Below are 16724 nucleotides of genomic sequence, written 5' to 3' on the forward strand. Positions count from 1 at the left end.
CATTCTCAAATGATATTTTTGGCTCAGAAACGGGCTGTTCGGATAATAAGTGATGCAAGTTCACGAACGTCTCGTCGACCCCTGTTCATTAGTATGGGTATTGGCCTCTCAATATATATATATATATATATATATATATATATATATATATATATATATATATAGGGTGTCCCAGCTATCTTGTCCACCCAAAATATCTCTGGAACAATAACAGCTATTGGAAAACGACTTTCACCGATATCAATGTAGGGCTGGGGCCCATGAATGTACATATTTGGAAACATTCTAAAACGAAAGCATATGTGTTTTTTAACACAAACTTATGTTTTTTTAAATGGACCTCCTATATTTTTTCTTCAGCAATCCATAGCATGAGAAAGCACATACACAATGGCGTTGATTGTATCGCAATATTCCCATTACATCCCGAGATATTAATACGCGAAGTTGACGCTTGAAACACCCGACATGCGCTGCTAGCGCACGTCCTGAGGCTCAGGCGTGAACCCCATGCTGCCCGAAATCGCGATGTGATTGACATGCGTGATCACACTTCCATACTTATCAAGAGATCCGAAACGAATAATACGGTCTGCTGCCATCCTGCTGCGATTTCGGGCAGCATGGGGTTCACGCCTGAGCCTCAGGACGTGCGCTAGCAGCGCATGTCGGGTGTTTCAAGCGTCAACTTCGCGTCTCAATATCTCGGGATGTAATGGCAATATTGCGATGCAATCAACGCCATTGTGTATGTGCTTTGTCATACTATGGATTGCTGAAGAAAAAATACAGGATGTCCATTTAAAAAAACATAAGTTTGTGTTAAAAAACAAATATGTTTTCGTTTTAGAATGTTTCCAAATATGTACATTCATGGGCCCCAGCCCTATATTGATACCGGTGAAAGTCGTTTTCCAATAGCTGTTATTGTTCCAGAGATATTTTGGGTGGACAAGATAGCTGGGACACCCTGTATATATACATATATATTGTTATAACACACATGTAAAGATGACTGAACGATTTCTAATCTAAACTCTCTCCTTATGCTGAGCGTGTACTGAACTTGGGTGTGTTATTGTTAACAATATCAGCTTATTCCCAAAAAATAGCAGCTTTCACTTAGCTAATAGTAGGCAGAAATCCAATCTGCATTTGGAGTGTGTGTGTTGGGGTTTATGGGCGCTCAACGTCGAGGTCTTCCGTAATTTCACTGCAAGCTTGAAGAATAAGTCTTCTGAGCTCCATTAAATGACGTGGACGTTTCGGGAAAATATTTTCCTTTAGGTACCCCCAAAGAAAAAAAGTCACACCCATATATATATATACTGACGTATCTTGTTAACAATATCAGCTTATTCCCAAAAAATAGCAGCTTTCACTTAGCTAATAGTAGGCAGAAATCCAATCTGCATTTGGAGTATGTGAGTTGGGGTTTATGGGCGCTCAACATCGAGGTCATCAGCGCCCCTGCATTTGGATCGCATTTGCTTGACTCTTGTGCAGCTAGGCGCTCAGAATAGTGCTGCATTCATTTTTCAATAAGCTACCACAAGAATTAAAAAAACTTTGGAGTAATCAGCGTGCTTTCAAATCAAAACTGAAGAGATTCCTCATGGGTCACTCCTATTCTGTTGAGGATTAACATGAAAAATTAAGCTGATCCCTATGTTAGATTGTTGATTGCGTTTACTCAAACTTATGGCTCGAATTTTTGGGTTCATAAACATTTCATTTTATGTGTTATTACTTTCATGTTGTAATTTCATGTACTGACACGTGCTATGACCTTGGAGATTTGCTCCTCAGTTTGGTCCTACGGAACTAGACTTATTAATAAAATAAAATAAGACAGGGCAATTGGTAGTGGATGGGTATGAACGACTTACAGTGATGGACTAGACTATTAGCTGTGAGTTACAGTTAGGGCAGCTTGTGGAAGTTTGAGGTGAACTGTATATTTAAAAAAGGACGAATATGTCGGCATACCAAATTTTTTGGGAACGTTTTTAAAGGTAGTGAGGAAAGTAGAGTGAGGCAGCTGGTATCCCACTTTTCGGTCAGACAGGAATATAATCGTATTTTTGTGCTCCGGTAGGAGTATTTATCCGCTGAGATTTGTTACTCGATACTACAAGTGCAGCATGTAAAGATGACTGAACGATTTCTAATCTAAACTCTCTCCTTGTGCTGAGCGTGTACTGAAAGATGACTGAACGATTTCTAATCTAAACTCTCTCATTGTGCTGAGCGTGTACTGAAGTTGGGTGTGTTATCTGTTCCTATCTTGTTCCCTCCCTACTCCTTTCACATCTCTCGAATCCGCTAGAAGTGGAGGGCACAGTTTCGCAGCTATCAGCTGTTCTTGGTCAGTTACGACTCAGTAGTTCCGCCGCAGCCAGCCATGCCTCCGCTCGCACCCACTGTGAAGCTCAACAACGGGAGGGACATACCGGCCCTCGGTCTCGGCACATGGCAGGTAAACATACACGGGAAAGTGTTCTGAAAGTATTAGAAAAATCGTAACTGTGTTTGCTGTACAGCTAGGTGTTCCTCCTAAAACTCGTCAAGCACCTTTCTTTATGTGTTTTTCGAGACATTTTCAATTATGTACTGCTACTCTGTACCCCATTAGAGATGTAAAAAAAAAATTATTTGTTCTGCTTGTAAACAAATTGTAAAGTTCAAGCTTCAAGGCTGATGTTATACAGGGTGGCGCACGAAATGTGTTACCATTTTGTTTTTGAATATAAACTTTATCGTCAATACAGTCTGAAAGGAAAATATACTATAATGAAGAGCCGTCCATGGAGATTTGTTCTAACTCAGCACATGCTCAATATGTAAACCATTTCGTTTCCTAACTTCCTTCAAACGAACACTGAAGTTAGTGATTACCCTACGGCATATGTCTTCCGTAATTTCACTGCAAGCTTGAAGAATAAGTCTTCTGAGCTCCATTAAATGACGTGGACGTTTCGGGAAAATATTTTCCTTTAGGTACCCCCAAAGAAAAAAAAAGTCACATGGATTGAGGTCTGGGCTATTGGGGGGCCAATTTTATCCGTCATTGAAGCGACCTGGAAACCTGAGTGAAGTGATCCACATGTCGAAATGGTCGTGTAAAAACTCCCACACAGTGTTTGCAGTATGTGGCCTTGCTCCATCTTGCATGAACCACTGCGTGTTGAAGGGCAAGGCAGTAGCAAGAAGCTGTGGAATGAAGCTGTTGCGAAGCATGCTCAAATAACGCTCGCTGTTCACAGTTTCTTCAAAGAAAAAGGGTCCAATAAGTCCGTGACTGGAAATTGCTGCCCACACTGTAATCCTCGGAGCATAATGTTGTCGTTCATGAAGCACTTGTGGGTTTTCAGTGGCCCAAAAGCGTACATTTTGTTTGTTAACCACACCGTTTAAATGAAAATGCGCCTCGTCTGAAAACCAAACGTTGTTGAAAGTTTCTACCCTATCCTCCGCCGCTGAGCAAACGGTAGCCTCTGCTGCTTGTGTTCTTTAGTGAGCTTCTGTGCACAGGTCATCTTGTATGGGTACATATGGAGGTCACTTTTAAGAATGCGTTGAACGGAGCGTCTGGATATTCGCAGTTGCGCTGCTGGCTTTCTACACGATTTCCCGGGACTTCTCTGTACAGCAACTCGTACCGCTTCAATATTCTCCGGCGAACAAACGGGCTTAGGTCGAGGTCGCTTCGTTTCCAATATTGTTCCTTCCTGTACAAATTTATCGTACAACCTGTGGATGGTCTTCTTGCAAGGGACCCATCGTGTGTTAAACTGTTGTCGAAAACGCCTCTGAGACACAACAAGGCTTTTCGTTTCATGAAAAAGTAACACAATTGCCGATCGTTGCTGTGTCGTTAGTCTTCCATTGTCAGCCATTGCTGCTTACTAGTCTCCTAGCGGCAGTATCGTGAATTACACGTCATTTAGTAACTCATTTGTTTCCCCAAGCTCTGCTGGTAATGCTGTAGAGATCCCAGCGGGATATCTAATGTGCGACGTAAATTGTGAAAGAAACAATTGGTAGCACATTTCGTGCGCCATCCAGTACTTAACTGAAACGTATATCTTGACTGTGACAGCACAACAGGACGAACAATCATGTTTCCAGCAGTGAGTGACAAAGGCAGATTACAATAACTGGAGGTTGCTGTATCAGCTTGCATCCGCCAAGCCTCTCCGCAGCGGCCAGCCTCTCGTGTCTCGGCTTGCGGGGCGGGTAGGTTTGGCAGCACAGTTCAGGTTTCGCCTGCACGTGTTCCACGGACCTGCAGTGCTAGGGTGGGGATAGCAGAGTTGCGTAGGCGTTGCGGCTATTACTTGTGTTATTGAGTAGTTCCTGTGTAAGCTGAGTGTAGTGAGAATGCTAACTATTGCAGAGAGAGCGTTTTTAGTGGAAGAGGTTTTCCGTGTAGGAGAAATCCTTACGGAGCATGAGAGGCAGGAGTTTAAAGTGCGTTTTCCTGCTCGAGGTGTCTACATCGTGACACTATACGTGATTTAATTTGCAAATTCCAGACGACAGGTTTAGTTCATAATGCATCACGAAATGGTAGGCCCACAATTTTAACAGAACGGAATCATGACGACTTTTTGGGCATCATGTTGTGGAGTTCAACAATGTTAGCGAGGAGATTGTCGCAAGAGGTCAAAGACTCTCGTAGGATAGCACTTAAGGCCGTAACCAAAGACCTGGGGGTGTATCGATATAAAAATACTGTTGTGCAACAGTTGCATTGTACGTACCGTGCGAAATGAATAGCCTGTTGCGAATGGTTTCAGCGATTTGTTAACCAACACGGAGTTGGTGTTTGAGATCGCACGTTTTTCACTAATGAAGCTTGGTTTCTCTTGTCTGGCTACATTAATTCCCAAAATTCACGAATTTGTTCATCTGAAAATGCACACACCTTAAGAGAAATGCCATTGCACTCAGGAAAAATCGGAGTGTGGGTTGCCATAACGCGAGCGCTAACTATAGGGCCGATCTTTTTTCGATACTACTGTCACTTCCGATGTCTATTGCTCCCAGATAATTTATCCATTTATTACCCTGCTGAATGAAAGTGAGGACTGTCATTCATTTTTCCAACAAGACAACCCTACTGCTCGTACAGCACACCAGTTCCCGCGGCTATTAAATGAAATCTTAGAAGACAGAGTAACTGCGAAAAGTCTCTGGCCCCTACGCTACCGAATCTCCGCCCGACTATTTCCTTTGGGGTGCGGCTAAAACATCTGCGTATCAAAGTAATGCAAAGACAGTAGATGAACAATAGACAATTGATTATCAGTATTCATTTACACTTGAAACATTGGTAAAGGGGTACGCAAATGAATGTAAACGTATAGAAAGAGGAAAACATTTCCAGCACCTGCTGTAATATTGGTGAGTACAGTCTATTTAATTGCAATTAATATAATTAATGAATTTCATTCTTTTTAATTGTAAGAATGTGGGGCCCCATCTCCCAGCATAATTACAGCCACCACCAGTCAGTCCCAGTATCCAGCTTATACAGGGACATGGTTAACAAAATAGGGTGAGACTAACACTGTTGGAGGAACACCATGGACGGATGACTGGATGGAGGCTATAGCACCAAGAAATCCTTATCTGTACAGCTCGCTGAACAAGATTAAAGAAGTCAAATATAAATTTGAGTTAAGTCATCAGTTCAGGTTGCACATCCAGAACTTACGAGAATCGAAGATAAACTCATTGACTGAATCTAATTTTTGGAGCGGCGACAGAGACGCCGCTCCAAAACAAGTTCTGGCGCCGGAGTGTCGAGTCGTAAGTACGGCACACACAATCGTCATATTGTCGTACCTCCAGCGGGTGACGAGGCCGAAGCGACGTCGCAGCCCACATACCCCACTCGCAACACAGAGGTTTTCAAACTGACACCGAGGCTGGACCACGCGCAGAGGGGGTGTCGATGAAGCAGTGAGATTTACTGACTAGCCTTCTGTCACTACTACGAGACTCCAGCCACCCTGTGAATGCCGGCTGGATACGAAGCTTTTCTCTCCCCACACACAGTCCAACAGACCGTCAACGTAAGCGTGGAAAAAAATGCTGGCCACGAAATGAACTGATATAGTAATGTGTGACAGAAATTTCACAATTTCACACTTGAAGATACTCACCTCATGGACTGGCCACTGAGGTCTTGGGATATGAATCCTATCGGCTATGTACTGTAGTATATATCCAGATTTGGATCACAATGAGTTTTTGTAGTCACGTTATTAATTTCGATCAGTAATGACCATCTTGAGACCTAGAAAATATAAGCACCTAGGGGTAGCCTAATTTACAAAACACTCCAAACTATACAAATGTAAAGCAGTAGACAACTATAAAAGAGTTCACATGATTTCTAAGAAGTACATTTCAAAGAAGTATATAAAAACCTAGTTCGCATTGGGAAATGTAGAAAATAAAACGGAAATGATTGTTCGTGTAATAAATTGAAGGGGAAAGGAGGCTTTAATAAAACAAACACGGATTTTATAAGATCACATAGTCTCTGTACACAATCGAAACAATTTAATTACAGAAAGAGTTACAGCTCGCTGATGAAAGCATTATCAAAAGTGGACAATGCGCACATGCAACATGCCTGCCAGACGGGAGCCAGCAATAAACCACAACAAAAAGAGAACAATGGGATAAAAACGACATTGGACATCACAGCATCACTGCCACACGTCAGCAACACAACAACCATAATTATAAAGTATCAAATGTTAGAACAGTGATATGCAGGAAGCATAGTCTAAAAAGATATAGTAACATAGATGCTACATCAGGAATCCCACGCTAATGTACGGTATAACTCTGTTCATGACATTACAAATGTTTGGCTCGTAAATAAAACAAATGTTTTAGTGAGCAGGCAATGCTCGTGCATTTCACTTGCTAAACAAGAGTGGATAAATGGCTCACAGAAAAGCAGTGGACGACATAAAACACATTACCGCGAAACAGTATTAGCTGTTCTTGTGGGCATGAATAGTTTTTTTTTTAATATCAAGGAAGTTCAACAAGTTTGTGTGCTATGCACAATATCTTTGTACACAGCAATCAGTTTTAAAATATATACAGAAAAAAAAGAGGTGAAAGAAGGGAAAAAAGAGAAAAACTCTCCAGCTTGATAAATACAACCAAAAAATTCATTTATCGAATGTAGATACTATGCATCCACAAAAAGGGAGTCTCCAAAAGCGATTTTCCAAAATAAAATAAAATAAAATAAAATATTAAAACGTCATTAGACATGACCTACCGCCCATGTCTGAGATTCACTCGCAGATGAACTCTGCGCCGCTCTCCTCAGAAATGGGATACGCCAATATGACACATTTGGAGAACGAACATCTCATCTGTGAAAATCAACAAGGATTCTGCTGATTGCAATCTTTCCGAACTTAGTTCGCTCTGTTCGTTCATGACAGGCAAACCACCATAGACGACGACATCCAGGTTGATGCTCTGTTGCTTGACTCTCGAAGGCCATTCGATGCTGTTCCGTGCTTTCGCTTAGTGAACAAAATACGAGATTATTCAGTATCGAGAGAGATTTGTGACAGGTTTCAGGGCTTACTTGGAGATGAAAACACGGCGTTCTTACCAGGTGTAGAAGTGTGAAACCGGAATTTCTCTATAGATGGCGCTAGCCGTCAGTGTATTGTCAGTGAGACCGCGTCTGCAGCGACATTTGTTTCCTGTAACGGCTGACGACGAATGTCAGCACACAGTAACCCAAGTTCCATACATCGGTCTTTGTTTCAAACCAGTAAACATGTCGAGTCTTATGCCTACGAGCTACGATTTGGGAACAGCATTGGTTTTCTGTTATCATTTGAAGGAAACTGTTGCAGAATGGCATTTAATGATTGTCGTACCTTTCGGCGAATATGCTCTTGGGAAAACACAGTGTTTCGAGTGGTTGGAGAAATTCAAAACTGATTATTTTGACGTGAGAAACGATGAGCGCGGGAAACCACCGAAAAAGTTCGAAGACAACAAATTGCAGGCCTTGTTGGATAAAGATGATACTCAAACTCAACAGGAACTCGCGGAACAACAACTGAATGTGAATGTAACGCAGAAAGCCGTTTCTCTTCGGCCGAAAGCTATGGGAAAGGTGCAGAAAGTGGGAAAATGGGTTCCGCATGCACTGAATGAAAGACAGCAAGCATATCGGAAGACTACTTGTGAAATGCTGCTCGCCAGATACAAAAGGAGGTCGTTTCTCCATCAAATAGTAACAGGTGACGAAAAATGGATATATTTTGAGACTCCTAAGCGTCGTAAATCATGGGTGAATTCGGGCAAACCATCGACATCCCCTGCAAGACCAAATCACTGTGGAAAGAAGACCATGTTCTGTGTTCGGTGGGATCAGAAGGGTGTCATCTATTATGAGCTGCTAAAACGTAGTGAAACCGTTAACACTGATCGGTACCAACAGCAAATGATCGATTTAAATCAAGCATTACGTGAAAAACGACCGGAATAGTGAAAAAGGCAACATAAAGTCATATTTCTCCATGATAACGCCCCATCACACATAGCAAAACGGGTCAGTGAAACTATCGAGACGTTCAGTTGGGAATACTAGGCTATGCGGCTTATTCTTCAGAGTATCATCTGTTTGCATCACTGGGACACGCTCTCGCTGAACAGTGCTTCAGTTCGAATGAAAATGTACGAAAATGGCTCGCTGACAGGTTCGCTTCAAAAGAAGAACTGCTTTTTTGGCGTGGCATTCATAGCCTGTCGGAGATGTGGGAGAAATGGGTAAACAGCAATGGAGATTATTTTGAATAAAATATTGTTTATCAGTTTCAAACCACAGACGTGTAATTATTGCAACCAAATTCCGGTTTCATACTTCTACACCTGGTAAAGGTACGAAATAGACAGGCGCAGGGGACCTCAAGAGTCTGTTGCATGACCACTTCTGTTTACAGTACAAGGCTAGTGTAAATGAATTGCTCGTTTTCAGAGTTTTATATTTCCGAAGTAGTTCATGTATAAATATAATTGATGCATGAATAGAGCTGTAAAATCGCCGAAATTTTATTGAGTCTACCACTTGACGTTACGAGTGTAGTACCTTGACAAAACGGTGACAAAAAAAGAAAAGAGTTTTTGGGCGTTGGAATATGCGAGATGCTTATCTGTTAGACCAGTGTAGCCTGCATTTAGAGGGAATTACGGAAAAGAGCTGTCAAGCAAGCAGAGGATTGTGCATTGGTATCGACAGTTTAGGGTCAATGGTTGTCTCTGTAAACGGAAAAGTACCGATTGACCAAGTGTGCGAATGCAACCGTGGAAAGCCCGAGGACGTACGCAGTCTAAACAAATCAACTGCCAGCGCAAGCCACGAACTTGGAATACCGCAGCGTTCTGTGTGGGAGATTTTGCGACGGCGGTTACATTTCCAACCGTACTGTTTGCAGCTCGTGCAACAATTAAAACCGCAGTCTTATGGCCGGCGCATTCAATTTTGCATAACAATGCAGAAGCACTTGAGGATGAACATTTTGCCTCCAAGCTGATAGTAAGTGATGGCGAAATCTTCCATTTATCTGGAAAGGGCAATAGCCACAACATGAAACTGTGGGGCACCGAAAATCCTCATAAAATTATGGCGTATGAACGAGATTCGCCGAAGCTTAATGTTTTCAGAGCAGTATCACAGACGAAGCTGTGTGGTTATTTTCACAACTTCATTGCTGATTCCGAAAACTTCATCTTCCAGCAACACATGGGACATCCTTGTTGGAGCATCTTTGTCCGTCCTGCCTAAAAGACAAACTTCCACATCGCTGGATTGTCTGTAGTGGTGAGGATGTGTGTTCCCATAGTCCTCCAAGTCGCCTGACCTAACGCCTTGTGACTTTTCCTTTTAGGGGTACATAAAGGACCATGTTTATGTACCTCCACTATCAAGAACACGAACAGCTCAGAAATACTGTGATGATCACTAACAGAATGTTGCTGCGTAAGACATGGAACAAAGTTGATTACCGTCAAATGACCAGAGGTGCGCTCATTGGACATTTGCAGAGTGCAGTATACGAGAATGAGATTTTCCCTCTGCAGCAGAGTGTGCTCTGATATGACACTTCCTGGCAGATTAAAACTGTGTGCCGGACCGAGACTCGAACGCGGGACCTTTGCAGGACCCTGCAAGGTTCGCAGGAGAGCTGCTGTAAAGTTTGGAAGGTAGGAGGCGAGGTACTGGCAGAAGTGAAACTGTGAGGACGGGGCGTGAGTCATTCTTGGGTAGCCTGCGAAAGGCAAAGGTCCCGAGTTCGTGTCTCGGTCCGGCACACAGTTTTAATCTGCCAGGAAGTTTCATACCAGCGCACACTACGCTGCAGAGTGAAAATCTCATTCTGGAAACATCCCCCAGGCTGTGGCTAAGCCATGTCTCCGCAATATCCTTTGTTTCAGGAGTGCTAGTTCTGCAAGGTTCGCAGGAGAGCTTCTGTAAAGTTTGGAAGGTAGGAGACGAGGTACTGGCAGAACTGAAGCTGTGAGGACGGGGCGTGAGTCGTGCTTGGGTAGCTCAGATGGTAAAGCAGTTGCCCGCGAAAGGTCTCGAGTTTGATTCTCGGCCCGGCACACAGTTTTAATCTGCAGTATACAAATTTGGTGAGTTTACGATTCTATTATTCCATCAATCCTATTTGTACAAGAACACTTTGAAAACCACAGAGCCCTGAAAACGAATAAATAATTTATACACTAAGGAAAAGAAGGCAACACTAAAAAAAATTTTGATGTATTAATGTAGAGTAATGAAATTTCGGGAATACACTTGCTAGGCAACACATTTAAGTGAATAACACTGCAAGGTCACAGGTTAATGTAAATGCGTGATAAGCCATTGCATATGTGAAATTCTGGTACATTAATAACTGGTGTAACAGCCAGAATGTTAATTACAAGCTTGCAGACGTGCATGCACTGTTAGTACGGGTGTCAGATGTCTGCCTTTTGCACTGGTCCATCAATACAGGGATGGTTAATGCTGTTTGTGGATGACGCTGGAATTGCCATCCGTCCCATTGTACTCGCCTGGAAACAGATCTGGTGATCGTGCAGGCCAAAGCAACATATCGACACTGTGTAGAGCCTGTTGGATTACAACAGCGGTAGCGTTATCTTGTTGGAAAATACCCCATGGAATGCTGTTTGTGAATCGCAACACAGCAGCTCGAATCATCAGACTGACATACAAAATTGCAGCCAGGGTGCGTTGGATAACCAGTAGAACGCTCCGCTCCTGCTGTCATACAAAATCTCACCGCAGACGATCACTCCAGGTGTGTCTAGCATGCACACAGATTGGTTGCAGGACCTCAGCTGGCCTCCTTTGAACCAAGACACGGCCATCACTGGCACCGAAGCAGAACCAGCTTTCATCAGAAAACACAACAGATCTCCACCATGCCCTCCAACGAGCTCTCGCTTGACTCCACTGAAGCCGCAAATGGCGGTGGTTTGGAGACAGTGGAACTCACGCTACAGAACTTCTGGCTCGGCTCGGAGGTGTCCTTGAAGTAACCGATTTGTAACAGTTCGTTGTGTCACTGTGGCGCCAGCTGCTGCTCAAATTGCTACTGCAGGTGCAGTACGATGCGAGAGAGACATACACCAAAATGGTGGTCTTTCCTTTCAATAGTGCCACGTGGCCGCCTGGAGGCCCATCTTCTTGCGAACGCACATTCTCGTTACCATCACTGCTAGTAATTATTTACAGTGCCTATATTCCTTACAGGTCTTTATGTACTATCACAGAAGGAACATCCAGCTTCTCGCAACCTTATTACACGACCCCTTTCAGACCGTTGTGCTGTTAACGGCGTCGTGTCACCTTAAAGGCAACTAACGCTCACGACTGTTATAACGTGTATTTAAATCACACCTGATTTAAATCCTCATAGTGGCGCTACCCTTATGCGACATGCGCGAAATTGGAATAAACATCATCTCTCAGATGCAGTAACACTCCTACCAACTTTCTTTTACGCCGCATAATTCCTTCTCGGTGTTGCGATTTTTTTCCTTCAGTCTAGTAGTCCTATTGTATAAATGATTTAATGGTCAACATGTGACGCAGACAATGTTCTTCTCTGGAGGAAGGGTATAACAGGGGGAGACTTGCAGAGAAGCACGACTGGTGCAGGCAATGACAGGTAACCTTGAATGTGAATTAATGTAAAGGTATTGCTCATAAATAGGCGAAGAGATCCATAACTGTTCGATTACACCATTACCGATAAATTACTGGAAACAAATACAACATACCTGGGACTAACCACAAGGAGCGATCTAAAACGAAATGACCACATATAATACGTTGTCACGAAAATCACATGAAAGGAATATTACTTTACAAGAATCTTAATCCTCGCGCAGCAGCTCCAATTATTATCACTTCAGAGCAGTGCGTTGCAGATTTGCTACTACTTTGTTTTGCTAGGTACAAACCTATGCTACAGCTACAAAGCGAAAGTGATCATAAAAACAGTTTAAATAAAGATCGACCTATAACATTTAGTAGTCTCTGAATGGATACAAAAATTATTTTAGGCCTTTAAGTAAGAGAAATGTACCGTTATTTCGAAATTGGACAATAGTCTTTAAACACACATCAAAAAAAGTTTTGTATCATCCCAGTTCCCAGGACTCCTGAAGATGGACGTTGACTGTGGATATTGTATCACAGGCCTTTAAATAATAGAAATGTACCGTATGATTGTTCAGAGATGTCACTAAACCCGCCCAAAGATGTAAACAACTATGCATGGTCAGCTCCTATTAAACGCAGGGGATCCGACAGTCATTTCACCACTAAGAACGTACACGGCTCGTGTTGCCTGTACTTCAACCACGCCTAGACGGCCAATACCGTGGTTCTATTCCGTCCGCATTGTTATTTTGTGCGAGGAAGGCCTCTCAACAAGCGAAGTGTCCGGGCGTCTCGGAGTGAACCAAAGCCATGTCGTTGGCATATGGAGGAGATACATGTCGATGACATGCCTCGCTCAGGTCGCCCGAGGGCTACTACTGCAGTGGATGACCGCTACCTACGGATTATGGCTCGGAGGAACCCTGACAGCAATGCCACCATGTTGAATAATGCTTTTCGTACAGCCAAAGGACGTCATGTCTCTCGACTCAAACTGTGCGCAGTAGGCTACATGATGCACAACTTCACTCCCGACGTCCATGGCGAGGTCCATCTTTGCAACAACGACACCATGCAGCGCGGTACAAATGGGCCCAACAACACGCCGAATGGACCGTTCAGGACTGACGTCACGGTGCTGCTGGTCCCGGCGGAGGTTCGAGTCCTCCCTCGGGCATGGATGTGTGTGATGTCCTTAGGTTAGTTAGGTTTAAGTAGTTCTAACTTCTAGGGGACTGATGACCACAGATGTTAAGTCCCATAGTGCTCAGAGCCATGTGAACCATTTTTTTGATTGACGTCACGTTCTCTTCACCGATGAGTGTCACATATGGTTTCAACCAGATAACTGTTGGAGACGTGTTTGGAGGCAACCCAGTCAGGCTGAACGCCTTAGGCTCACTGTCCAGCGAGTGCAGCAAGGTGGAGGTTCCCTCCTGTTTTGGGGTTGTATTATGTGGGGCCGACATACGCCGCTGGTGGTCATGGAAGGCGCCGTAACGGCTGTACGATACCTGAATGCCATCTTCCGACAGACAGTGCAACCATATCGGCAGCGTATTGACGAGGCATTCGTCTTCATGGACGACAATTCGCGCCCCCATCGTGCACATCTTGTGAATGATATCCTTCAGGATAACGACATCGCTCGACTAGAGTGGCCATCATGTTCCCTAGACATAAACCCTATCGAATATGCCTGGGATATATGGAAAAGAGCTGTTTATGGACGATGTGATCCACCAACCACTCTGGGGGATCTACGCCGAACCGCCGTTGTGGAGTGGGACAATCTGGACCAACAGTGCCTGGATGGACTTGTGGATAGTATGCCACGACTAATACAGGCATGCATCAATGCAAGAGGACGTGCTACTGGGTATTAGGGGTACCGGTGTGTACAACAATCTGGACCACCACCTATGAAGGTCTCGCTGTAGGGTGGTTTTCATGAGCAATAAAAAGGGCGGAAGTGATGTTTCAAATGGTTCAAATGGCTCTGAGCACTATGGGACTTAACATCTGAGGTCATCAGTCCCCTAGAACATAGAACTACTTAAATCTAATTAACCTAAGGACATCACACACATCCATGCCTGAGGCAGGATTCGAACCTGCAACCGTTGCAGTCGCGCGGTTCCAGACTGAAGCGCCTAGAACCGCTCGGCCACTGCGGCCGGCTGAATTAATGTTTATATTGATCTCTATTCCAGTTTCCTGTACAGGTTCCGGAACTTTCGGAACCGAGGTGATGCAAAAACTTTTTTTGATGTGTACAGGGTTATTACAAATGATTGAAGCGATTTCACATCTCTACAGTAACTTTATTATTTGAGATTTTCACAATGCTTTGCACACACATACAAAAACTCAAAAAGTTTTTTTAGGCATTCACAAATGTTCGATATGTGCCCCTTTAGTGCTTCGGCAGACATCAAGCCGATAATCAAGTTCCTCCCACACTCGGCACAGCATGTCTCCATCAATGAGTTCGAAAGCATCGTTGATGCGAGCTCGCAGTTCTGGCACGTTTCTTGGTAGAGGAGGTTTAAACACTGAATCTTTCACATAATCCCACACAAAGAAATCGCATGGAGTTAAGTCGGGAGAGCGTGGAGGCCGTGTCACGAATTGCTGATCGTGATCTCCACCACGACCGATCCATCGGTTTTCCAGTCTCCTGTTTAAGAAATGCCGAACATCGTGATGGAAGTGCGGTGGAGCACCATCCTGTTGAAAGATGAAGTCGGCGGCGCTGTCGGTCTCCAGTTGTGGCATGAGCCAATTTTCCAGCATGTCCAGATACACGTGTCCTGTAACGTTTTTTTCGCAGAAGAAAAAGGGGCCATAAACTTTAAACCGTGAGATTGCACAAAAAACGTTAACTTTTGGTGAACTGCGAATTTGCTGCACGAATGCGTGAGGATTCTCTACCGCCCAGATTCGCACATTGTGTCTGTTCACTTCACCATTAAGAAAAAATGTTGCTTCACTGAAAACACGTTTCGCACTGAACGCATCCTCTTCCATGAGATGTTGCAACCGCGCCGAAAATTCAAAGCGTTTGACTTTGTCATCGGGTGTCAGGGCTTGTAGCAATTGTAAACGGTAAGGCTTCTGCTTTAGCCTTTTCCGTAAGATTTTCCAAACCGTCGGCTGTGGTACGTTTAGCTCCCTGCTTGCTTCATTCGTCGACTTCCGCGGGCTACGCGTGAAACTTGCCCGCACGCGTTCAACCGTTTCTTCGCTCACTGCAGGCCGACCCGTTGATTTCCCCTTACAAAGGCATCCAGAAGCTTCAAACTGCGCATACCATCGCCGAATGGAGTTAGGAGTTGGTGGATCTTTGTTGATCTTCGTCCTGAAGCGTCGTTGCACTGTTATGACTGAGTGATGTGAGTGCATTTCAAGCACGACATACGCTTTCTCGGCTACTGTCGCCATTTTGTCTCACTGCGCTCTCGAGCGGTCTGGTGGCAGAAACCTGAAGTGCGGCTTCAGCCGAACAAAACTTTATGAGTTTTTCTACGTATCTGTAGTGTGTCGTGACGATATGTCAATGAATGGAGCTACAGTGAATTTATGAAATCGCATCAATCATTTGTAATAGCCCTGTGTATATAAGGTATTTAAGCGAATTTAAAAACACAATAAAGCAGAAAATAATTGAAGGTCACACATCTACTTCTACACAGGTACTCTGCAAATCACACTTAAGTGCCTGGCAGTGGGTTCGTCGAACCACCTTTACAATAATTCTCTATTATTCCCCTTTCGAACAGCCCGCAGAAAGAACGAACATCTTTATCTTTATGTGCGAGATCTGATTCCCCTTATTTTAAGTGATGGTCGTTTTTCCCTATGTACGTCATCCCAGATCCTGTATCGTGTCCGTGACAGTCTCTTACCTATTTCTTCTTTGAAATTTCTCAATGTACTCCGTTAACCCTATCTGGTGAGGATCCCACACTGCACTGAGGACAGACAATCGTAGTGCTGGCAGTCTCTTTAGTAGAGCTAATAGATCTTCTAAGCGTTCTGCCAATAAAACGCAGTCTTTTGTTCGCCTTTCCCACAACATTTTCTATGTGTTCTTTCCAATATAAGTTGTTCGCAATTGCAATTCCTAGGTACTTAGTTGAATTTACGACCTTTAGCTTTGTTTGGTTATCGTGTAACGGAAATTTAACGGATTCCTTTTAGCACTCATATGGATGATCTCATACTTTTCATTATTTAGGGTCAGTTTCCCATTTTCGCACCATACAGATATCTTTTCTAAAACGTTTTGCAATTGCTTTTGATCTTCCGATGACTTTACTAGACGATAAATGACAGTATCATCTGCAGACAGCCTAAGACGGATGCTCAGATTGCCTCCTAAACCGTTTATTCAGATAAGGGACCTTGGAGAACGCCAAAAATCACTGCTGTTTCACTCGACGACTTTCCGTCACTTACTACGAACTGACCTTTCCGACAG

The 16724-nt window shown here is 43.7% G+C and overlaps 1 protein-coding gene across 2 annotated transcripts in view; it reads left to right on the forward strand.

Moving 5' to 3' along the window:
• The first annotated feature begins 2388 nt into the window (after nt 1-2388).
• LOC124545138 (aldo-keto reductase family 1 member B1-like) overlaps nt 2389-16724 on the forward strand; it is a 107111-nt gene continuing 92775 nt past the window's right edge. For both annotated transcript variants that reach the window (XM_047123963.1, XM_047123964.1), the window contains exon 1: nt 2389-2479. In XM_047123963.1, the coding sequence (XP_046979919.1) occupies nt 2405-2479 (75 nt within the window). In that variant the 5' untranslated portion in view covers nt 2389-2404. The remainder of the gene's footprint in view (nt 2480-16724) is intronic.

This window comes from Schistocerca americana, chromosome 8, assembly GCF_021461395.2.
Source record: "Schistocerca americana isolate TAMUIC-IGC-003095 chromosome 8, iqSchAmer2.1, whole genome shotgun sequence".
Classification (NCBI taxonomy): Eukaryota; Metazoa; Arthropoda; class Insecta; order Orthoptera; family Acrididae; genus Schistocerca; species Schistocerca americana.